Below are 25,335 nucleotides of genomic sequence, written 5' to 3' on the forward strand. Positions count from 1 at the left end.
TTTTAGTGACAAGATTTGATTGACCGTCTATAGGTACTTAGTTAAATTGATCCGATTCTATGTTAGCATTTATTAAACAAACAACAAACAACAGGAACGTAACACTAGCATGAACACATCTTACCGGCGATGATTTTGCTCATCTCGGTGACCTGCTTGGCGAGCAGCTGGTTCATCTGCAGCAGGTGCTCGCGCTGCCGCTTCTCTTCGCCGTCCGGGCTCTAGACGCGTTGAAAGCAGACACATGTAGGTGTGCTAGGTTACATATTTACAGCCAACATTCGAAGCTGCTAATCAAGCTTAGATACCTATTTCGGAGGCAGAAGATACACCTAAAATTATTGACGTCTAGTTATTTTTTAACAAGACGAAATTACAATGAAATTTTTGATATTTTCAATGGTCAGATACCTACTTGTTTCAGAAATAACCTATAATTCTGCCCCCGAATATAATATGAATATTCTATAATTCAGTTCATTTTTTTAAACATTCGGTATACGATGAAAGTGTGATCATGCAGAAGGAAAAAAGACATCCAAAACAACATCAAAAGCGGTGCGAGCTGATTCAACATGCGAGATGGAAAAGAGTATGACAAAAGTTTTGAAAATAGTGTTTAAAATGTATAGTGGGTAGTTGTGATGTCAGACATGGTAAGAAATATGTGGAGAACATAGTTGTTATGTTTACTATATGTAACGATAATAGAAATGTTTACTAAATATGGACTATGGGTTGAGATGGGTCAAGCTCAGCACATTCACATTTTTTAATAATCTAAAGTGCAGATGACGTCTATACACTTAATTTGGAAGAATATGGTTCAAAAATGTCATGATTGTAAAATAAACTGATTCAATTTTAATTTAATATTGTATAACTATGTTATCCATTCAACAATTGGTACTTCAGTATTTTTGATGTGTACCTAAAATTTCTACAAACTTGGAATCAATTATTTACCTTGGTGTTGGGATCAGTCGAACCAGAAAGCATTTTTTTGATCGACTCAACTTTCTCTTGGCGCTTCTGTTGTTCTTCGGGTGATAGTTCAGGAGGCTAGAAAACACAAAAAACTTGTCAAGTTTTAACTTGAAAATCACTGTTTTAGGGTTCAGTCAAACATAGCCCGTATTAGACATAGTATAATAGGTGCTGTAAATAGTTCCTAGTGATATATGAACAATAAAATGTATTTTTATATATTTTTTAATGTACCATGTTTAGGTAATAAAATAAATTTGAATGATGCGCTGCTGATCTAGCAGAAAGAGCGTGTGACTTTCACTGCGGGGGTCGCGGGTTCAAACCCCGGCTTTTCTAAACTTAAATGTCACTTGATATTTTCCAGTCGCTTTTCGGATAAGGAAAACATCGTGAGGAAACCGAACTAATGTCAAATAAGGCCTTGTTTACCCTTCGGGTTGTAAGGTCAGATGGCAGTTGCTTTCGTAAAAAAAACCGGCCAAGAGCGTGTCGGGCCACGCTCAGTGTAGGGTTCCGTAGTTTTCCGTATTTTTCTCAAAAACTACTGAACCTATCAAGTTTAAAACAATTTTCCTAGAAAGTCTTTATAAAGTTCTAGTTTTGTGATTTTTTTCATATTTTTTAAACATATGGTTCAAAAGTTAGAGGGGGGGGGGGGCGCACTTTTTTCCTTTAGAAGCGATTATTTCCGAAAATATTAATATTATCAAAAAACGATCTTAGTAAACCCTTATTCATTTTTAAATACCTATCCAACAATATATCACACGTTGGGGTTGGAATGAAAAAAAAATATCAGCCCCCACTTCACATGTAGGGGGGGTACCCTAATAAATCATTTTTTTTTCCATTTTTTATTTTTGCACTTTGTTGGCGTGATTGATATACATATTGGTACCAAATTTCAGCTTTCTAGTGCTAACGGTTACTGATATTATCCGCGGACGGACGGACGGACGGACGGACGGACGGACGGACGGACGGACGGACAGACAGACATGGCGAAACTATAGTTGACTACGGAACCCTAAAAAACTAGTGCCTACACCTAATCTTGGGATTAGTTGTCTAAGGCTCCTATGAGCCACGGCTCATAAATTTCTCCTTGCGTATAAATATCGCCAATACTATTTCGTTACCTTCTCCGGGATGTAGCGCTCCGGTATGAGGATCTTCTGCGGCGCGGCCAGCAGCTGGTCGATGGAGTCGGCGTAGCGCTGCGGCGGCGCCAGCGCCGAGCGCACCACGTCGGGCGGCGCGCGCAGCGCTCGCTCCATGTCCGCGTCGTCCAGCGACCGCCCCAGCTTCTGAGTACAACATCATCATCTCATCACACTGGGTAGGTTACCTACGTATTTTTTTATGAATTTTAAGTTCTGCTTGTTGACATTGAATAAGGATTTCTAATTGAAGAAATTTAATGATGATTAATGATATTTCTTAAATGATATGACTACAGCGCAGTGTGTTTACTTAAATCTGGCAATTTTGCGAAAACCATATGTACAGAAATGCTACTCACATCTTGGTTGTACGCCTCCTTTGGCATTTCGTTCAGAGTTTTTGCACTTAGATGATGTGGTGCTGTGTAATGCCTCCTCTTCTCCTTCGGCACCTGTCTCCTGTGCAGAGACCCGTTCCTAGGCACATCGCCGGACATCTCAGTTATGATCTGTTTCGCCGCCTCGCTTTTGAAGATAGGCGACAACTCCATATGCGATCGCGTTAAGCTGCCAATGCTGCTCGTTTTTGACAGCGGATCGTTGGTCAGAGTTCTAGCACTATCCGTGGGGCTGTTCAAATATTGAGTCGAAATCGAAATAGTTTTATCGTACCCAGACTTCTCGTAACTTCTATTGTAACTGCTACTAAGTGATGATATGTCTCGAGAATAATCATAGTTTGATAGGGACGGGCTTGATGGATATTTAGGACTAAGTTCCATGGAAGACATTTTGTCGTTCAGTCGAAGATAATTTGGAGGTTCGGCAGGTTGAGGCTTGGAATAGTATTCTTCAAATTTGCTAAAATCAGTTCGAGGCACAGACGAAGCTCTGGAGTAGTTGGAAGACTGGATGAGCTCCTCTTCTAAAAACTGGTCAAGGTTGGCAGTGATGTTATTGGAAGGCCAGTCGGACATGGGTTGTAGAGAACGCTCTCTATCTCTTTGACGTCTTTCACTTTCGCGTTTCACTATGCGTACAGTTTTGATCTCCTGCTTTTCCACATTGGACAGGTTTGCTGAAAGAAAATACATTTTATATTGCTCGTAAAACTAGGACATTACTTTAACTTATTTATCTAATTATCGAAAGGGCTTACCAAATCCGCCATTTTGCATTTCCTCACTGGTCATTGGAGACATGACGTCGTTTCCCCCTCCTCTCGTGTCCACATACAGTGGAACGTCCATGTTGCTGCTTTCGTAATTGCCAGGAGACATGACTCCACTGCCCATGTCGTAGTCATAATCAGAGTTGCCGTGGTCGGTAGTATGGCCAGTATCTAAATTGGTTTCTTGCCATGAGGAAGTTGGACGACGTTTACCTGTAATATTGGAAGATTTATTAGATTTGTTTTTTTATCACGCAGAAACGTCTGCGAGCGATATTACATATTTTTAAATTAAAGGAAAAATGGAAAAATTCACACCTCCGGCAGGAGCATAATCGCAGGTTCGAGTCCTGCCGGAGGTGTGAATTTTTCCATTTTTCCTTTAATTTAAAAATAGATTTATTAGAATTAAGATCTTGAAATCAGAATGCAAATGGTGAAAGTACCTACCCATATGAATGACAATTTGAAAAAATGAGAGACAAAATAAAACATTCTTACCGGGTAAAGAATCGTGGGTGGTCTGCAAAGCTTGAGACTGTTGCGTGAGATGCCTCACCGCCCGACTGAGCTCCTGCCGTTGGCGTTGCAAGGCTGACACTAGCTGCTGCACCCGGGATACTTCTGTAAAAGGACAACCAGGGTTTAAGTAAGAACATGTCGACTATTAATTGTGTCGCCTAACTTTAAACATGGGTAAATCCATTCCGCATCAAGGTTGAATATTGTATATTATAACCTAACCACAAAATTACAATTATGAAAAAACCACCGACCGCGACATAGTAGACCGATTTTCATGAAACATTGCTAAGAACACTCCCGACTAACACAGCTTTCAGACAAAAAAACTAAATCTAAATCGGTTCATCAGTTCGGGAGCTACGATGCCACAGACAGACACACACACAGACAGACAAACTGACAGACAGACAGACAGACAGACGGACGGACAGACAGACACGTCAAACTTATAACAACACGTCGCTTTTGCGTCGGGGGTTAAAAAAATAGAAAACATAAATATGATCTGAAATTTAATATAATCAAGCTTAAAGCAGAATGGATTTACCCAATTCTGAAGTTAACGACACAATTAAGATGGTAATATACCTAAATTGTGTCGCTTAACTTCAAACTCAGGTAAATCCATTCTGCTTTAAGGTTTATTATGTATAAAAATATATATAATCCGAAAAAGAATCAACCTTACAACCCGAACCGATTTACCTGAATTTGAAGTTAAGCGACACAATTTTTGGTCAGCCCCCTCTTGGTCATCATATTTGCAGGGGTGCAGCATATTTGTACTATACGTATAGTTGTACCAAAGACATATATAACTCCGTATAGACAGATACAGCCTAAGAAAAAAACGTACCTCAGTACCATACAGAAAAAGGTGGCCTAGATGGCATTACACCTTTGGGGTACGCCTAGATGGCGTTAATATTAAATTTGACTTTTTAAAACATATCGAGCTAAGAATATGGGCCAAATTGTCAAAACTGAGGTTCAAAAGTTTTAAGCCTGTGTCAAGAGATGGCAGTCTATGCATTGTGATGACACATTTTACTTGTACAGTAAATCTCTATAAGGGTGGTTTTCCACCGGCAGAGCGTGAATGGGCAGAGCGGAGAGGGAATTGAAATCGCCCTAACCCTTTTCCACTAAAGATTGCCATTAATAGCCATCGCGGGCTTGCGCGGGCCTGCGCGAGCCTGCGCGTGCCTGCGCGTTTCATACGATACTCTATGTCGAAAGCAATACGGTACATTTTTACAGTAACAAATATCTCAATTCAAGTCTCGGACATCCTCTTCAATCCGCGCCTCGCGATGTCTCGTTGCGCTCTGCCGGTAGAATATCACCTTCGACTTAATTTATACTCTAAGTAGGAAGCAATACGGTTTCTTTTTATGGGATAGGAGGCAAACGAGCAGACAGGTCGCCTGATGGTAAGCGATCACCGCCGCCCATGGACACCCGAAACACCAGAGGTGTTGGAGGTGCGTTGCCGGCCTTTAAGATGGGTGTACGCTCTTTTCTTGAAGATTTGAAGGTCGTATCGGTCCGGAAATACCGCAGGCGACAATTCATTCCACAGTTTAGCTGTGCGGGGCAGGAAGTTTCTGGAGAAACGCACAGTTGAGGACTGCCAGCCATCTAAATGATGGCGATGGAAATATTGTCGCGTAGGGCGATGGCGGAAAGAAGCGGTAGGGATTAATCCGAACAATTCCTCGGAGCACTCCCCGTTATACATGCGATAGAAAATGCAGAGCGAGGCCACATCTCTACGCAGCGCCAAGGGGTCAAGCCGATCGGAGATATGCTGGCAGTTGACAATTCGAGTCGCTCGTCGTTAGATGCGGTCCAGAGAGAGCAGCTGGTACTGAGGTGCTCCTGCCAATAGATGAGAACAGTACTCCATGTGTGGGCGAACATGCGAAAACCACCTTAATACTCCATCCTCCTTGGTTGTACTGACCGTCTTCGAGCATGGCGGTGGCGTGCGCGGGCGGCGGGTGCGCGGGCGCGGCGGCGCGGCGCGCCTGCAGCGCGCGCCGCAGCTGCTGCAGCTCGCGCTCCAGCCGCGCGTTGTCCGCCACGGTCTGCTCTAATTTCTGTACAACATGTAAACAAGTAAGTCAACACTTCTTTGAACAAAAAATATAAGCCCACGGCAGTGCGCAGGCCAAGTTCCAGCAACAGGCCGCGCGCATGCCGTACACTATTTACACGAACCGTTTCCACACATTTTTGACCATGTAGCTCAGTGCCGTTTGCAAGTACAGAGATAAAATTATACCTACGTAATCAATCTACTAGTACTTAAGCAGTATGCCAAATGTAATAGATATATCTTCAGTAGATCCTGAGAAATGACCCTGCGAAAATAGCTAATTTTGGCACTCACTCACTCACTGACCGGTAATCAAAACCTTTAGGCCACTTCAAATTGTCCTAGCGTTATGAAATTTGGCACACAGGTCGTGTTTTATATGTATATTAACAAAAAAAATAGAAATTTAAGAAATCGGTCAAGCGTGAGTTGGCTCTATCTAATATCGAATGTTTAATAAAAATATTTATGAACCAGTGATACAATGAGAATACGATGAGGAGGGAAGGAGGAGGGGGTATAAAATATTGTCATGTATTGTGTGTCTCTTTTAAAAACAGACTAGACAAATATTTATTGAATGGACAAAACACAAGTGCATCAGGACATTGACGTGCACGTATCAGCTTTAAGCTGCCTGTGCATTAGCAAATAATAATAATCCCTTGCCTTTAGATTAAAATGTCTAAAAGGGCCTCTGTGATGTTGGCTTTGGCCCCACGCATGCCTCCCAAAGGTCCGGGACCCCATGGTCCCGAGATATGGAAAAGACAAACAAATAATAATAATAATACATAACGTGGCACAAAAAGAAAAAATAGGTACAAGTATACTTGAAAAAAAGTATTGAAATTCAATCATTTTTTAGGCTAACATAACTGTAACGCTGTGTGTAACGCCGATAGGAACTTGGCCCCCTTTTTAACAGGTATATTTTTGGTGGGATATACTGATTACTTACATCAAATAATAGGTACATGTAACCGTATGTAAAAAGCTTCTTAACAACTGTTAACCCACAAAACAACGGTAAAAACTATCATGTATCGGTAGGTTAAGTATGTTATACAGGAGCTGGAGAATCAATATTAAAATACCTAAAACCACCTATTATTTAGCACGTGTACAAATTACTCACTAATAAAGTTTGTTATTTACTCAAACTATTATACATGTAACTACGGATATTCTAATGGATTAGTAAATAAAAATCAAATAACTACAAATGAAAACGAAAACTTCAAACACTCCATTACCGTGACTACTAGTAATAAAATAAATGTGGAGCTTCTACATATAGGGATAGGGTGCTTAGATCTACAGCTAAACACGCACTAGTGCATGCAATTGTAAGAAATATAACAACAACTAAGTTGTTACAGTCACAATACCTACATACGTTATAAATTAAATTCGCTATAACTCACAGCGCAGCGTCTACTTGTTTCCAGTAAAGTCATGCAATAGCGTGTGTTATTAAAACTTAAAATAATAATAAAATAAGTGCATGGCATAGATGAAAACCTTATAAACCTTAGAATTAAGTGCCAGCATGGCGTGCACTCGCGCCAGCTCGGCCTCCAGCGAGCCGCCGCCGCCCAGCTCGGGCCCCGGCACGCGCTGGTTCGTGATGTGGGACAGATCGCTTCTGGTTTGCACGCTGTCTAGTTTACCACGAACACCTGCAATGTTTCATTATGTCCTGTTATTTGTAGCTCGCTCACCGCACCCTTAGGGACCATCCACACTTTGCGCGCCGCGAGACACGCGACGCCTAAGTGGGGACGCTGCCTTATGGGACCGCGACCCCACACAGCCACCGCAGCGGAGACGCTTAAGTGGCTCTCACACCCAGTGCCCAAGCAGGCGGGTACTGAGGTGTCGATGATATGCGAGGTCGTAAAATTTTATTAATTTTGGTTTTTAAACTTTTTTCTACTCCCGAACTCGTCATTTACAGGGTCGTACATCTTTAAAACCCTACATAAAAGTATATTCCCCAAAGCCAGCCGTCCGCCGGCTTTCCGCGCATGCGCGCAGTATCGAAAAAACAGAAAACGCATTGTTTCGCTCTGTAATCATGGCAACGAATTGTTATAACGATACCGCGCGCGTGCGCGGGAAGGCTTTGGGCAGCTCAGCTGACAGCGCAAACCTATGCGTCAAAATACAGGAAACAGTGTGAATTCACGAAAGTTATTCAAGAAAACTATGAAAAACTTAAGTGCATGGTCGGAGAAAAACTATTATATGCAACGGTGTTTAACTGAGTCAAAAAATACTCGTGGCGTCTTAATAACAATTTTCAGTACAGATGGTGTTTTTTTTTACGCACTAGTGCGAGAAGTGGTTCATTATATGCCAGGTCGAAACTTCGGAAGCTCATCTGTACTGAAAAACGTCGTACGATACACTCGCACGTGTCGTTTTCTCTCCCTCGTCGTTTCACTCCCTTCGGTCGTGTTTTAATTTATCGCCACTCGTTTCGAACTTCCTTTTTTACGCACTTGTATCGTAATGTACCATTTTGGCTTCGCCTCAAATTGTTCGCCACTCGTCTTTTTTGATCTCCTTTAAACGCCTGTTGCAAAAAAATCTATTAATAACCGCATATTTTTGAATTAAAGGAAAAATGAAATGGAATGGTCGAGTCCTGCCAGAGATGGGAATTTTTCCATTATTTCTTTAATTTAAAAATATATGGCCGCTCGCAGATGTTTCTGGATGATAAGTACTAAGATTTGTCTTATTTATCAGACTTCAGCAAAATTAGATGGATATTGTATGTCTTAGCTACATATTGGACGTTAAAGAGACTACTACAGAAATAAAGGAAGACGCAGTTTTGCTTTTGTAATCAGAATTATATTCTTAAAAGAATTAAAAAATCGAGCATTACCTGTAAGTAAAGATTCAATTGCGTCTTTATCTGTCCTCAACCCCTGCAAAATGGCGGCTTCGTCGGCCAGCTCTTGTTCTAAGGCCCACAACTCGGCCACTCTCGCTCGAGCAGCTTCTGTTTCCAGTTGTTTGCCTGCTGCAGCACTCTCTAGCCACCTGAAATTATTAATCAGATTGGTGTTCAATACACACTATCCCTAATATACCGTATACTAAATCACACCTCGGACACTGGCGATCAAATATATGAAAAAGGCGCGTTCCTAGCACACAATCTAAGCTCGTGTAGGTGAACGCGTACTAAGTATGCTTGTATGAGTGAAATATGACAGGTCGACTATTCGCGTTTTTGACAGGCGGTAACTGTGAGATAACCGAGAGGGGGTGGGCGGAACTTTCAGCGGGGAGCGGGAGTGACCATACTGTACGGTAGTACTCTTTATTATACTGTGACTAAATTGACTGGGTTAAAAGCCTTTTACTCAAAAAAACCTTATTTTTCCGGGAGGGTTTGTCAGATCTAACATTCCCTTACCTTTGTTGTTCCAACGCATGTTCAGCCAGCACTTTCTGTCTCAACCTTTGATTTCTCTCAAGCCGCTCGACTGTGGATCCTGGCCTGTTGTACAAGGAGCCCAGTTTAACCATGTTATCCACCAACTGTACAAGCGGCTTGCTTTTTTCGTACTGGTGTTCTAGTTCCATCAGTTGCATTTTCAAATGTTCAAGTCTTTGCAGACTCTCTTCTCGCTCCATAGCTTTCAGAGAACTAAGACAGTCCTAAAAATATAATTAAAACATTCAATACAAGACAAACATGACGTTATCGTTAAAATTCACTTAAACCTAAATGCTCCTTAAAAAAAATAACAAAAAAAATATAGCACTAATGACCTTGATACTATTAATTTGAGCACAGCACTGTTCGATGGCTCGATGAGTAGCTGCATGTCGTCTCCGTAATTGAATCAGAAGTAACACCAATTCTTCGTGAGTTCGGCCAAGTAGTTCCCCAGCCGTTGGAACTTCACCCAACTGCTGGTTCGACTGATGTTCCCTTAGCTATTATCCCAACATAGAACAACGGAACAAAAAATAATAAAACATAAAAGAAAACAGAAGCAGCCAAACAAAAGAAAACACAGAAGCAGCAGAATGAAATCTAATGAAAGGCCAGGAACATAGAACTCGCATTTAAGAGTTGCGAGTGACATCATACCATGTCGTCTTGTTCCGTGTTCCTTCGAACTCTTGGACTAACCGCTCTAATTGGCTGCAGTGAAGCTCTAGATGGAGATCTACCCGTTGCCCACGCGTCTTCTGTCGCATTTGAAATTCTTAACTGTAATACAAATTTAGAATTTGCAATTAATTTTAATAAATAAATGTATGCATCTCACACCTATGATTCTTTGATTATGATTGTGATGATTCCTATGCATGGTGATTTTATTAATTCCTATGATTTAATTTGTTAGGTTAACTTACGTTTTGTTGTGAAGCTGTCAGATGTTCTGAGTATTGGTCATTAGCTGGTTTTTCTTCTACCCATCTAACTCTGGGACTCACGGCTCGCACAGGTATATTACTATCTCTATTACTTCTTCCAATAGATGTATTACTTCCGAGGAAAGCTTTTTTGGACAACGTTTGTTGATTCGAATTATTTGTTCCCGATTCCATATTATTGCCAGTGATTGTCATTGAAGCTAAAATAGAGAACCTTATTAATAATTCCATAAGGCTATGTCTGCAAATAAGTACGACATAATTAGAGATGTCGGTGAAAACATGATAAAGTGTATTTAACATATCCCGTTTAGTTACTTGACCAAGATGTTGACAAAGACTAGATATGTACAGGTCACTAGGAGATTAATGGTGTGCAACCGCCAATATAATCATAACTTATTAGTATTATTGTGCCACTTAAAATGAATGAATCGCTGCTGTACAGTCCAAATAGCATGCTGAAATATTCTAAGCACCTTATCGTGTTTTAACCTCAGTTAACATCAGTTATCAAATCTTTTGTGCAATAAACTGTTTATTACACAACTTAATTAAGAATGACTTTGCTTTGCTGACAACTGTAATATAAATGTGACTTACATAAGGTACCATTTGGGAGCAGAGTGCTAGAGGATACCTTCATTGCTTGCACTGTCAGCCCCACTGTCCGTGCTACACAGCGCGTCCCCTGCGCCCGCGCGCCCGCCCACTCCCCGCACACGACCCATCCCGCCTTTCATAAGCCCACTTGACATTAAATCCCATTGCCGAAGCTTTTCCCTATCAATCTCAAACTTCTTTTTACCCTTACTGGCAACCTTACAACTAACGGTCTTTGGAGATGTAAGTAGGTTACTTAATGATTCCACAGAGAGTTGTTCATAAACTCCTTCGTCGGACGGTTCTAGTGACGACGTGCCAGTATTTTGCGCCAAACTAACATACACATCGTTATCACCAACTTTATCTTGCTCCTCAAGACAAATATTATTAATATTATTTTCTCTACGCCTTATAACTTGGTTTTGAATATCACAGTTAACATAGGTCACATTACGACTTATTTTTTTGACTCCATCTCTTTTTATTCGTTTAATACTATTCATGGCGCAAACGTCGACACTAGTTCGTCCGGTAGGCGTTAAAGTTGATTCCGTTGTAACCGTATCCAAGTCATCCATGGATCTAGCATGTCTGTGTGATACTCTTCTTAAGTTATCCCTCCATAAAGAATCTTCTTCCCAGTGTTTTTCTCCTTGGCACATGATATTTTCATAAGCATTCGCTTCTGCCTCTGCATCATAATAAACTGTATTAGAAGATGTACCACTGCAGTGTGACGACATACTCGCAGTTGAAACTTGTACTGGAGAACTTATGTTTAAAGTGCTATGATTTTCATTATTGGACTCTGGAGAAGAACTATCCAAAACGTTGTTACCGGAAATTCTTTTACAGCTTATTTCAGACATCAATGATAACGATTCCGGAATTTTAGAATGTTTTCCACCTGACGATTCATAAATATTCTTTAAATCTATTTCAGGGTCTTTATCTGCTGCACTTAAAAATTCAACGGACACACTTCTTGCTGTTGCTGCTAATTCAAAATTGTGATCAGCGACAAATGCTTGACCTTTGCGTATAGGATTATGTATATGTGAAATTTCGTTTTTCTTGTGAAGGGGACCTCTTCGGCGTTGATTATTTAGCTTCCGATGGAGATTAGTATTTTTTAAGTAATGAGATGTTGGAAGTACGTTAATGTGCTCCTGAGAAGAGAGGTCTGAATAGTAGTAAGGAGCACTGTGTTCCGTAGAGCTTTCTCTACTATGAAAACCAGTAGTACTAGAGGAAGCGTTAGTATCCACCCCCACCATTAGTGGTAGTTTCTCACATTCAAAGTCCTTTATTTTATCACATGACACATCTTTATTCAAATTTTTGGCAAGAGTTTTTTCCTCGTCGTAATCTTTGCAGTAATAGGATATTTGGGATTTCGGCATCTCCTCTGAGCTACACGAAGTATGAGTATCCAACAAATGCATATGACATTTTTTGTTCGTACTAGCCACTGGTGTACTGGAACATCGTGTATGTAGTCTACTTGGTAAGTTAACTACTTGATTGAGGTTATCTTTACTAATATTGCACTGCTCATCCGTATTATTCAACGAACAACTTCGATTATTACCGTTGCTAAAACTACAATTACTGGGACTAGGTTGCAAATTATCTAAGTATCGATCTAAATCTATATTTGATGCGCATTCATTATGAGTGTGTATTCCAGGTCCTTCTAATTCAAATAACGAATCATCTGATAGAGGTCTTCTTTTCATCATTATTTCTAAATCTCTGTACGAATTAGAATGCCGTAATTCTATTGCAGATTCACTTCCATTTAAACTTGCAACTTCTGATGAATTATTTGATGGTGTCATTTCAAATTTGCTACTAATATCAGATTCTAATGATAATCTTGACGAGCCTCTGTCGGCATTGTAGCTTTTTAGGGAGTCGGATTCTATACTACTAGAATTTTGTCGTTCAAGTATTGAATTTCTTAAAACATTACTTTGAGAATCATTTGCTTTATTTCTCTCAAGTGTCAAGCTAGCCCTGCAACTTCGCGCTTTCTCACCCCTAGAGAGTGTGTCATGAATAGAGGTTCGACTTCCATATATCATTAAAGACGTTGTCCTTCTCTTCGCTGTGTTCATTTTTTGATTTTCACTGGTCAACATTTTTAGTATTGAATTGTCTTGAGACATATCTGACTGATCTAATTTATCCAAAATGTATTTTGACAGAGCTTCTTCGGATAGCTCATCGCACGGAGGAGATGAATTTGGAACTGGTGGCGGCGGAAATATTTCGCTATCAGAACTATCTTGAGGATCTAATATGTTACTACTGCTACTACTCAAATAATACGAAGCGGGTCTAAATGTATCTGATATACTGAATCTACTGAAAGGGCTGTCTAATGATATTTCTTTCGACGCTTCATCGTCTGCATCTGAGCAATAATTTTGTTTATCCCCAGACTTTAACGATTCTTTTAGTAATTTATCGGCTTTTGAAACCCTTTTCAATGTGTGATCTTTGGTATCAGCAAAATTAGATGCAGTATCTAACGAAGCTCTTCTCACTGTCACCGTATCTGTAGTTGTATCAGAGGAATTTGTTTCATTCGCTAAAACGTTCGTCAATTCCATGTATACAGGTTCAACTCTACCATTATTAACGCAAACAACCTCGTATGTTTGCAAATCATCATCGTCGTTCCCCAAGTTCATTTCAACATACGGATTATCCTCATAGCATTGAGGCATTGTCTGATCAAAAACGCTCAAGTTTTGAATAATAACTTTATGCGCAGGTTCCACAGTGGACACCTTCCGTGGACTCATTGGCAAATAATGCTCTTCACCTATAGTTTGTATAGGTGGAGTTTCAGACTTATTTTGACAGTTTTCTTTAGACATAGTTGACTCATTCTCGTCAAGTACATTTTTTGTATTTTTATCATTACATTTCTCATCATCAACCTTCTCAACCTCTGCTTCTAATAGTACCTCGTCTAAATCATTATCGGTATACTCAATTTGTGTTTCAGATTCCGCCTCACTCTCATGTGTCTCGTAACCATCTTCTTCATCAGGTTTATCACTTGCTTCAATGTCTAATATATCAACAGCATGTCTAGTATCTTCATTATTGCTTAAAGAAATATTATTCTCACATTGTGTGACAACTTCCGGGGTCGATATAGTACGAACATTTTCATATTCATTTTCTGTTGTTTTTGCGTTAATATTTTCTTCGGCATTTTCTCCTAGAAGCCCAGTTGCTTTTACGGTCAGGGGTGCGTGCGGGGATATAGGCTCAGCTACGATGGGACTTATAAGATTTTCTTTTTGGGACCTTCCTGCCTGCATATTTCTCAGTTTTTGCAGTTCAGTACCCGATGTGTCTTCTGAGGTGCAAATATAAAATAAACCGAACATTACATTCAAGTCGGTATACATCAGTTTCATTTTTTGCACATGTTGTTAGTAAGTGTCTTTAAGACGAATGTTAGACTAAAAAGTTTCTACTAAGTAGATGCCAGTGAAAACGAAATGTTGTAACCCGCCACCGATATAAATCTTGATATGATATCTTGTTAGTGCAACTAAGTCCCAGCAGGCAGGAAGGTACCTTTCCGCAAAGCGAAGTCATCATGACACTACTGCGATGTTTAGTTTATAATATAAAAAGTATATACATATTAATTACATATAGGTATACGATTTGGTTATAGATTTTGGAATATATAACTCTATTAATAGGTAGGTATTACTTAAAATTATTTAAACATACGAATTAACACTTCAACTAATCAGTTTGGTATGTAATATGGGGCATAGGTACTAATATATAAAACATATACAAACCACTTAAAATACAAGTAATCCTTGCATATAATAGCACGTAGCACAAAATATTCATTACATACACCATATTCATTGTACTTATATGTTTTATGTATATAATAAACTCGTTCATGCAACAAAAAATCTGTCAATTTTAATATAGCATGCTTATTCTGAGATATAATTGGATTTTTAATGAGTCCGGTTCAATAAAAGCGTTCCCTTTCATTTGGACATCTTAAAAATCAAACTATACCCATAATTTATTAATTGATGGAACAGTAAGTATATCAAAGGCCTAAATAAAATGTATCACACATGCTTATACAGACAGATGTACAAATGTGTGCTAGAAATAAATTTATCAAAAAATTTCATTACTAACCTTCATCATCGGAAGAATAGCTGTTATATGACGCATTAGCGTAGGTCTTCGATTTATAGTCTTTTAACGACTGCCGACTCTGATTTAGAGATCGGGCGAGAGAGATAGTGGCTGGAGTACTTTTCCGTGTTAAAGGTGACTGTAACATTCGCTGTTTCCATTCCAGTAATCGCTTCATTGATTCTTCTCGCTAAAAAAATAAAAACATATAATTGAATTAGTCAATCTTCGACCACTTGTATATGTACAGTTCCCGTACGACACGTCCAAGTAAGAAGTACTACAAGTAAAAATATCTTCAGTACTACCTCAAGATGTGGAAAGACAACAAAACAAATTTGTATAGATAATTACCTGTTGTACTTTCTTTTCGCCCTCTCGTTCAGGTCCTGTTGAGGGTAATCGTGCACTTGCGGATCTCATAAATCCTTCAACGTTTGTATCCACTCTACTAATACCCTTCGCGTAGCCACTTATGTTAGAGCCATCACTCATTACACTTCCACTTCTATTGAGGTATTCTTTAGGATCTTTATTCTTTAACGTCCAGTTTGAATTCAACGCTTCGTTGTATTTCAAATGGTTACTTAAGTTGTCACCATTATTCCTAGGACTTCCAAATTCTGTTTCATAATTATTGTTCGTGGTGTGTGAGTATGGAGAATGCAGTTGTTTTTCTGCCAAGCCACTCGCATATTTAGCTAAAGGAATTTGGATGTTTCGGGGTCCTAACCCTTGCTGTAAATATTGAGCACTTTGGCGCATTTTTTCCGCGTAACTTTCTTCTGAATAATACCTATCTGAACTAGGGTCATACGACGAGTTAATATCTAAACTAGATTTAGGCCTTTGTGGCTGTCTCGGTAAATTACCGGCAGTTCTGTTGGCCACGGATCTATTCAGCATTTCATTCTTTGACTCATATTCAAGAAAGTCTGCGCTATGGGGTCTTGGCATCTGGGGCTGGATCCCACTCGATTGCATTTTTTTCCTACGTAAGACTGAAGGGCCGCTAAAAGATTTTTCTTGAGTCTGGAATAAAATAAAAAAGTTTAGACCACCTTGTGATCAAATAAATTTTACTTTTGCGAAAATACTTAAATTCTATTCATAACCCATAAAAAATATTTTATTAATCATACTTACATAATTTCCAATAGGGTCTTGGATTTGCGGCTGGGGTTGACTAGATAAATTTGACGCATCTCGCAAGATATTTGGAGACTTAGCATAACTTTGACCATAATCATTTTCGGTAGCATATGTAGCATACACGTCTTCGTAGTCACTGACTTTATCTTTACTGTATGCGGACATAGTGGTAGACCGGCCGTATGCATCGGGTGTTCGCCTCTCTATTAATAAGCGTTCATTCATTGCACTTCCTGACCTACTGGGTCTTGCATTCAACTCTCCATAAACATCTCGACTATATTGCCCCATATCCACATTTGAACTATTTAATCGCGTTTCTGGGTACGTATCATTTGTTTTCGATGGGGCCCTTTCTTGTTCATAATTACGACTATTCTTATTTTGTACATCAAAGTCTCTAGAACTTTCTGTTTGCGGTGTCGTATCTTGCAGGAAAGGATTAGACTGGGGCTGTCGATCGTATATTTGCTCTTGTTTAGGCTCTTGTTGCGTTCTGGTCCTAGTATCAAAGTAAGGAGAATTAGGTGTGGTCTTATACATGGATGTTGAGGTGCTAGGTTGATTGTTTTCTAATCTGTCGGTAACGGTGTTTGTCAGAGGCAGAGACAGGTGGTGGGTGTCGTATGGTCGTTTCGTCGGGTACTGCGGCGGCGCCGGGGGCGACTGTGGGCTCCGAGTGTATATGCTCTCTTGATTTGGACTGCTCGGGTAGTTGTGTTCCTGGTAGCGTGTGTGACTAGTGCCTTGGCTGTAGTGTGATGCTGGCTGTTTGAGTAGGTCGTAGTTTGGATCATATCTGGAAAGTGTCATTGAGTGGGGTATAGGTACTTACGGTTATGATATAAACAAAATAATTTAGTACCAAATAAAAATATTTTAATTGCGACTTTAATCATTTAAAACTTACATATCAGAACTCGGCGAGTTGTATCCTTCATTTGAGCGTCGTGGCTTTGGTGGAGCATTGGCATAAGTGGGCCCAGGAACTTCATCCTCCTGGAGTAAATATCAATTTAAAAAATGTTATGCTGGTTTTAAATAACCTACTATTTAATAAATTAATCAAATGATTTTAATGACCAGATCAAGTTACATGTCATTACACAGCGATCACATATTATCTGCAGTTAGAGCCATCGTAATCGCTGTCCTTGGTTCCGCTCTGGCGGACTAATTGTCGATCACTTGCAGCGGTATACGTCGCGCACACAATAATACCCACCTCTGTTTTTGCAGCTGCCCGTTCGCTCTGCTTTTGTGGCTGGTCACTGAAAATAGATGGTTTAAAATTACTTTGCGAGCTTCTAAACCACCGTTATGGCCTTGATATTGATACCCTATAGTTAGGGCGTTACGACGTGGGCGACCCGGCAGCGGCACAATACTAACAGGGCGGTGGTAAAACAAAACAATCCTTGCCCGTTTATTTTATTAGCCGTGCATCGGTCTATTCGTTTACAAGGCTTACATGAACCACAATTGACTTTTCACCACATCAACTGTTAAAGGCTTACTTTGCTATTTGAAAACAGATAGCGAAATTGCATTTTATCCACAAGAGTGCAAAGTAATTTCATACAAATTTTAACTTGATGCCTTAAGCTGGCTGGTAGAATTTACCTATAAATGATGATTTTGAATCATAAGTTATTGAATAAATTGATGTATTTGATTTAATTTGATGCTTTACAGTTAGTATTTTGTTAGTGTTGGTGTGGTGAAAAAAAATGTGTTTCACTCGGTGGCAAAGTTTGTTTAACCTTCGTGCCTTGAAACCCTCGCAACGCTCAAGATTCCACTTTTTGAACCACTCTCTACGCTATTTTGGAATCTTTCGCTTGCTCGGGTATCAATATTGGCACGTGCAGTTAAACAACAACTTTGCCCCCTTGTAAAACAAATAACTATTAACTCGGCAACAATACAGTAAATCTATTAGTCCCAAATAAAGTATAGTTATTAAGTATTACCTACAGTTGTTATAGGGTGGTGTTATGTTAGCGAACAATAAAATTGTTAACTTTAATAAATAATTATCTAAAACAAAACTGACAAGTGCTAAAATTTGGATAGGATGTCTTACTTGGGGCTCTGCATGAGCGCCGCCATGGTCAGCGCCTTCACCCACTTCATCATGGCCTCCTGGTCAGGAGCGCAGAGTATATAAGTACGCATATTCGCATGCTCTAGCTTGAAAGCGAATTTCCGCAGTACTTTATCCTCGGTGGTACAGGCTGATACTTTATATGAAGGGAGAAGCACAGATCCTAGGAGCTTCTCTTCATCGTGACCTGCAATTATACAATAATAAAATTCCCAACCATGTAAACTATAAAAAAAATACCTAATGAAGAGTTTGACAAAAAATACTTACTTTTGTAATAAAATAAGCAGTATTCCGACAAGACAAACCACCTCTTTCTCCAAACTTTTAGTCCGTCCGACCCCTGCTTGTACAGAATACCGGCCATGGTTACTGGGGCAGAAGGCAATCGGTGTGCTATCGGCGACCGTAAAGCCTGCGTCCCACCGCTACTCCTTCTGCTTTCTGAAGAAGGCGATTTTACACTTGGACTACTGGACTCGCTGGATTTCATAGGTGAAACGATACCAACATTACTCTTTTGGCTTTGATCAGAGGGTGGAGACTGGCTCTTTGCTTTGTCGCCTTCTGATTGTCGTCTATATCTTTCTGGCTCTCTAGAATCGGTTTGCTGATTGGCCTGCCATTGCTGGTCGGGGTATTGCCTGTTTTGTTTATCATTTTCTCTGAATTCATTATTTTTCGCGTACCTATCAATATCTTTCTGTATGTCGGTACTACTATACTCCTTGAAATCATTTTTACTACTATACCTATCTAAGTCTCTATAAGAGCTATCAGAGTATATACTATTTTGCAAGTTCGGAGGTGGTTGAACGCCATGAATTTGTTGGAGTAGCATCTGCCTCTCAGCGAACTTCTGTTGCTGATGCATTTGCGCTTGATTTTGGTAGTGCAGTTGCTGTTGCAACTTCATTTGCTGGATTTCGTTGTACTGTCTTCGTAATAGCTCTGTATTACTATGGGGTCCTATTCGACTTGAATATGGCAGGTACGGTTTAGAGCCGTACTGATTTGAATTGGGTCGATACATAGGTTGGTGATTTTGGTATATTTGGTTGGTATCTTTCGGTGGGTTACGTTTTAAATAGTCTTGATATACTTCAGCGTTATATCCTTTAGGAATATTGTGTAGTATTTCGTTATTTACATTATGGTCAGTGTGTAATTCTGTTCGTTCTAACCTAGGAGGTGATTGTGGGTAATTGTAATTATCATTAACTCCATATTGCCTACCATAATCCTGATTGTAACCAGTTCCGTACAACTCGTGTCTGTTTTCAAGAAGAGGCGAACGAGCATCTATGTTGGAGTGATATTGGCTTTGCAGGAGCTGGTGCATGACGCCATTTGGTGGGAGCTGACCAGGTTGCGGGGAAGACAGATGGGTCGCGATAGGAGGGTGATGCTGGTTGTAGATTTGATCGGGATGCACGTGTTGCGCCATTAAGTGCTGCTGCATCAGCGGCTGCTGCGTAGCGGGCATCTGCTTTTTGTTCTCCATTTGGTATTGTGATTGTGCGATTGGGGGATCAAGCCTGAAACAAATGAAAAACAACATTAATTACTTTCATCCCTTGTATCCATATCAAATCGATATGAGAGAAAATTAGATTAATATAAAAAATATGTCATAATTCATACAGGAACAGACTATAATAAAAACATCAAAAAATCGCTTGGTATAAGGCACGTCGACCGTAAAGAAGCAATCAAATGAAACTGCTTAATCGAAAGAAGCGTTATCGTCGTGGGCTTGATAAGTTGCGTATTGCATTGCGTATTGTCACGAAACGTTGCTTTGAGAAATTATCAGAAAAGACGCAAGACGGTCTATGTATTAATTTGTCAGGTAGGTAAGTAGCCAAGATTTTATATATATAAGTAGAAGTATGACAATCGGCGATTGTATAATGTGTACAAATTAACATTTTTACCACTTTGTGGTAGATTTACGATATCGATTACAAGTCATGAAGCTACAATTTTACAAAACCCTCGCCGTATACTTTTTTTATTAAGGATATATGTAATAGCTATCTAATTCTGGCATTAGATCAATAAAAGTGTTAACAAACGCTGTTGAACCTAGATTAACGATATAAAAGCATATTCAGAATGACATGCTACGCCGACTTCCCACGCTTATCGAACGCCGATAAAAATAGGGGAGGATCGTGAGAATTTACAAATTTTGCAACACTTGAGGGCCAATACAGGCGGACTGCAACCCTGCAAATGATATAATTATGAGAACTGTACGACGACAATGTCAACGTCCGCGTGCAGCTATAGAAGTTGTAGTCGCTGACTTATTACAGTGGGTACGTATTTGATATGCAAAAATTGTACAATCTGCGAAAAAGTTTATTATTCTTCGAGGTTTAACCGCCCAACTTAACCTCCTCAGTCGTCGTGTCAGGTACACATTTTTGTACATAAGATACAGCGGGGCAAATCGGGGCAATTGTAACTAGTCCATTATGTAAATATGTTCATGTAAATAAAGATATGCATGAAGTAAATAGACGAAGTAAAATATAACCTGCACTCTTACTACGTATCCGGCGCGAGAAGTAGCCGGTGGGCTAAACGACCGGAAGCCACACGGTAAGTATCTGGCGCGCTGTCAGCTAATAAGGAGAAACTGCAGCGGGTCAGCTAAGTGATAGAGAGATCGATACTATTACAACATTAAACTCTAAACCAGCAGTTATCTACCTTCTCTTAACTACCCTACTTGGAACCAACATATTGAATCCCAGATTGGACTCAAATCATCATCCTCCTTGCGTTATCCCGGGCTTCACCACGGCTCGTGTGAGCCTGGGGTTCGCTTTGACAAGTAATCCCAAGATTTGGCGTAGGTACTAGTTTTTACGAAAGCGACTGCCATTTGACCTTCCAACCCGAAGGGTAAACTAGACCTTATTGGAATTAGTCCGGTTTCCTCACGATTTTTTCCTTCACCGAAAAGCTACTGATGGCAAATATCAAATGACATTTCGCACATAAGTTCCGAAAAACGCATTGGTACGAGCCGGGGTTCGAACCCGCGATCTCCGGATCGAAAGTAGCAAGCTCTTACCGCTAGGCCACCAGCGCTTCCTCAGATTGGACTCAAAATTCCACTAAATATTTCTGACTAATGGCTTACCTATCCTATACTGATCTAAATGGATTCTGATTCCTCTCTATCCGAATCCCGTTAACGAAAACCTTATCTACTTATATTTTATTTTACCACGTGGTGGCAAACTAGACTCTTAATGGTAAGCAGTCACCGTTGCCTATGGACACCTGCTTCTCCAGAGGAGTTACAGATTCCTCTGTACACTCCTTTTAACCCCATATGTAAACAAACCCGCGGGCAAACTTCGGCAGGTAGTTAGATAGAAAGGGAGAACAATATGGCGTTAAAGAATTCTCATTTTCTTCTTTATGTAATGTATAAGATAGTTAACTATTACACTCTACTGGTATGACAATCAAGGCACGGTAATTAAGTTGGTGGATGCTGCTGCATATATTTAGTTTGTAGGTGCGGCGATGTCAGTCCACACGTCCGTCCATCCTGTCGGACTTCCTCGGGACGTTAATGAATCATGTCACTCATCATCATCGTTCAGGCAAAGGAAATATAATATCCTTGTCAGTAGGTATTTTTGTCTTTCTGCCCGTCTAAAAAATGTACTCATTTAATTAAAAAGCAACAGAAAAAACTTTTAAGTATTTCAGGCCCCGTAGCCGAATGGCATTTCTGCGATGCGAAACGCCGTAGAAATCTAGTTCTGTTGCGCCAATACACAAGAGCGATAGAGATAGATAGCTACTAAAGAGATATTATCTCGATATTATCGTGAGCGTTTCGTGAGCGTTTGTTTGCATTCGGCTACGCACACAGGCTGCAGTTCATAAGTGCAATGTTAGTCAGGTATTATCATATTGTGGAGTTATGTTACCACATATAATTGCGTATAATTATTTACCCGTTAGCATAGTACTACACGTAAAGTCAAAAGCACCTACTCATTAAAACCAAACTGAACTAAATACTTAAATTTAATGCAATAAACATTGTTAAAGTTAGGGACTCAACTCCTATTGAAATACCGGCAAAGTATGTATTTAAATGGTATTAAAGCCATACAATTATAATTACCTGCAGCACCGATTAATAAATAGTTCTATAGGTACTCTATATCCTCACTTCATGATGTTCATGATTTTTGAAGCTATATACACTACACACATATATTTGGTGCCACAGTGTTATGTATATATTCATATTTTAAGTGATGTACGTAAATTCCACTTATTTTTGTCACCGAAACCGAAACGGAAGTGGTGTTTTTTGGGTTTTCGGTCAACTCTAAAAAATTTTTTTTAGATTCTTAACACCGCTTTTTTGAACCTGTGCCAAGATGTTTTGGATCTTTGTATTGGATGAACCAAGAAAATTATATATTCTGGCGAGAGTATAATTGATAATTATAATAACATATGGCTTTGTTCCGTGCACACAGGTATAAGACGTTGCAGACACGCGAAACATTTGTTTAGTCTGGGTCACAAAAGTACCTATAATGTAAATTCGCGTAAAACTTCTCACTGCGAAGAAAAACGTCGCTTTACTATATGTGTTACATAGTCACATACCTCATTATTCTATCGAGACTGTGACACCAACAGTGGCTGATCCAGTTGGCACATCGCCAGATCATCTGCTTATCTCTGTTTACACATATAGACCGCGACGCCTAACCAATCCTCAATGTCAATCTAACGTATTGACCCACTTAACTGAACTGCAATCTGACATCAAAGCGCGTCGTAAAAATAGAGATGTCTTATAGAGAAAATAATGCAATAAGTACTTACATAATGGAACAACCGTGACGCATTGCCAGACGGAATTTTGAATAGCGACAAAAGAGTGCAAAACATTATCTTTTATAAGTACATGACGCATCAAAGTGCAGGCTTCTAAAAACTCTAAGAACTAAGTGTAAAAAATCATCAGTTATCCTCGAAGTGATACAATTTTAATTATACATGTGTTGATTAATAATTTTCTTAACTTTGTAAAATACCTAAGTTCCTATATTCAATATAATTACTTTAAAAAATATGATCCAACGATTTTTATACCATCGCGAAAATAATTAACTTCCTGAGATCACAATGATCTCCGTTTAGACAGATTTTGAAACATCACGCTATTTTTGCAATATTTTCTGAAGCGCTGAAATCAATTATAAATAGAATAGCGTGAAATCTCACCGCGGCCTCATTACCGGTGACGCAAATAAGCGACGTTCGAACTGTCTCGGAGAATCTTATGACATTAGCATCTTCACTACATATGTACCTAAAATTTAGAACAGGGAAAGTAGTTATTAATTAAACTGAAATAAAATTATATTAGACAAGAAATTTTCGGCAGGTTCCGCCGCGCCGTGGCGGCCACTCTGCAAGAAGATCCGAAGTTTCTTCTGTAGGTAACATACATATTTATTTCAGTTTTAACATGATTTAATACTAGTAGGTATACACATTATACAAAATGATGTCAATATTTTTTTCGTCCTAAAGCATTTTACTAAACATAAACAAAGGAAACTAAATGACGTATTTTTTGGGTTTGTTTACTCTAAGTTTTAACGCTAACGAACACTGGTTGCATTAAACATTGCGGGTGTTTAAAACCCGTATGTGATGGTCTCGGCCTCATTGAACTGTCGAATGGTTTTGGTATTTTAGGTTTATGTAGGTACTTAGTCATTTTATTGGAACAGTAAAGTCGCTAAAATACAGAAAATAAATTAAGAGCAAAGTAAAAGTATGGAAACAGACAATTAGAAATTTCTTAATTACTGGCAAATCCAAACAATTATATTCTTAATTGGTGTGATGTTGTTTGATATTATAGATATATTTACACTCACGTAACGTAAACACTCAATCTTAAAAGCCTTTCAATAACTCATAAATCTCATAATAGATATTATTGAAATCTTATGTAATGCAGACTCGATCCGTAGCATTATGTTGGATTGAACTCATGAGAAAACATTGACAAGCGATATAATCATACGAACGTAAATAATGAATCAAGCACATTCAATATCAGAAGAGTTTTGAATAATTACATAAACACTGAGGATAGATGGTCCCCTATTATTGGTACCTACACCTCTGATTAGATATAGCTTTCACTCGACCAAGTATGCCTGCCTCGTGGGTTTCTGTTGTTGCTTACCTACCTATTACTACTCCTATACGAGTACTAAGCCTTACTACCCGTAATTTAGACAAAAAGGCATTGTCTATATAGTTACTAAGCAGAAATTAAGACGGGTAAATATTAGGAATTCTTGATGTTTTAAACATAACCGTGTAGATATGTACATACATTAATTTGATATCTAATGATGATAGTGCGTACACACAATGCATTCCGTCCGAGATCCAGACTCACGATTAACCAAAATGATATAATTTAGATATCATTTTGGTGTCACTATACGTCGAACAAGTTAAATGTAAATTAATATATTCAAATATTTTCTCAAACACCACGAAGTGAGAAGTTATAATTAACAATTGTAATTAAAGGTGTTGATACTAAATCTAGCACATAAACGTTTTATTTTTAATGAGCGATAATTATAGGCGACCAGTTTTCTATGCGGGACCGGTCAGAAACCACAAAAGTCTTCTAGCGTGGGAAAGAGCTACTTCGCACACTTCCATTGAGACTACACTCGTTGATAATGCATCTAAACTTTTATTTGAGTTAATCTGCACGCAGGCATAATATGTACTTATATAGGCGCAAGCGTAGTGTGTAAAATAATTTTTCCCCTCACTAGCTCGGAAACACGTATTTTGTCCTTTAATACCA

At 39.2% G+C, this 25,335-nt stretch overlaps 1 protein-coding gene across 8 annotated transcripts in view; it reads right to left on the minus strand.

The window, feature by feature from the left end:
- Positions 1-24: 24 nt before the first annotated feature.
- LOC125224778 overlaps positions 25-25,335 on the minus strand; it is a 72,315-nt gene continuing 47,004 nt past the window's right edge. For 2 of the 8 annotated variants that reach the window (XM_048128231.1, XM_048128239.1), the window contains 9 exons: positions 18,699-19,966; positions 18,408-18,615; positions 17,547-17,592; positions 17,232-17,320; positions 16,316-17,120; positions 15,524-16,201; positions 15,170-15,359; positions 10,964-14,345; positions 10,431-10,560 (listed from right to left, as the gene is read on the minus strand). In XM_048128231.1, coding sequence (XP_047984188.1) covers positions 10,990-14,345; positions 15,170-15,359; positions 15,524-16,201; positions 16,316-17,120; positions 17,232-17,320; positions 17,547-17,592; positions 18,408-18,615; positions 18,699-19,966 — 6,640 coding nt within the window. In that variant the 3' untranslated portion in view covers positions 10,431-10,560; positions 10,964-10,989. Of the gene's footprint in view, positions 222-966; positions 1,063-2,129; positions 2,298-2,512; positions 3,232-3,312; positions 3,538-3,825; positions 3,949-5,815; positions 5,952-7,474; positions 7,633-8,849; positions 9,008-9,386; positions 9,632-9,745; positions 9,914-10,070; positions 10,194-10,339; positions 10,561-10,963; positions 14,346-15,169; positions 15,360-15,523; positions 16,202-16,315; positions 17,121-17,231; positions 17,321-17,546; positions 17,593-18,407; positions 18,616-18,698; positions 19,967-25,335 lie in introns of those variants that run through there. The other 6 variants (XM_048128256.1, XM_048128270.1, XM_048128262.1 and 3 more) reach the window with 6 other exon arrangements.

Source organism: Leguminivora glycinivorella, chromosome 1 (genome assembly GCF_023078275.1).
Source record: "Leguminivora glycinivorella isolate SPB_JAAS2020 chromosome 1, LegGlyc_1.1, whole genome shotgun sequence".
Lineage (NCBI taxonomy): Eukaryota > Metazoa > Arthropoda > Insecta > Lepidoptera > Tortricidae > Leguminivora > Leguminivora glycinivorella.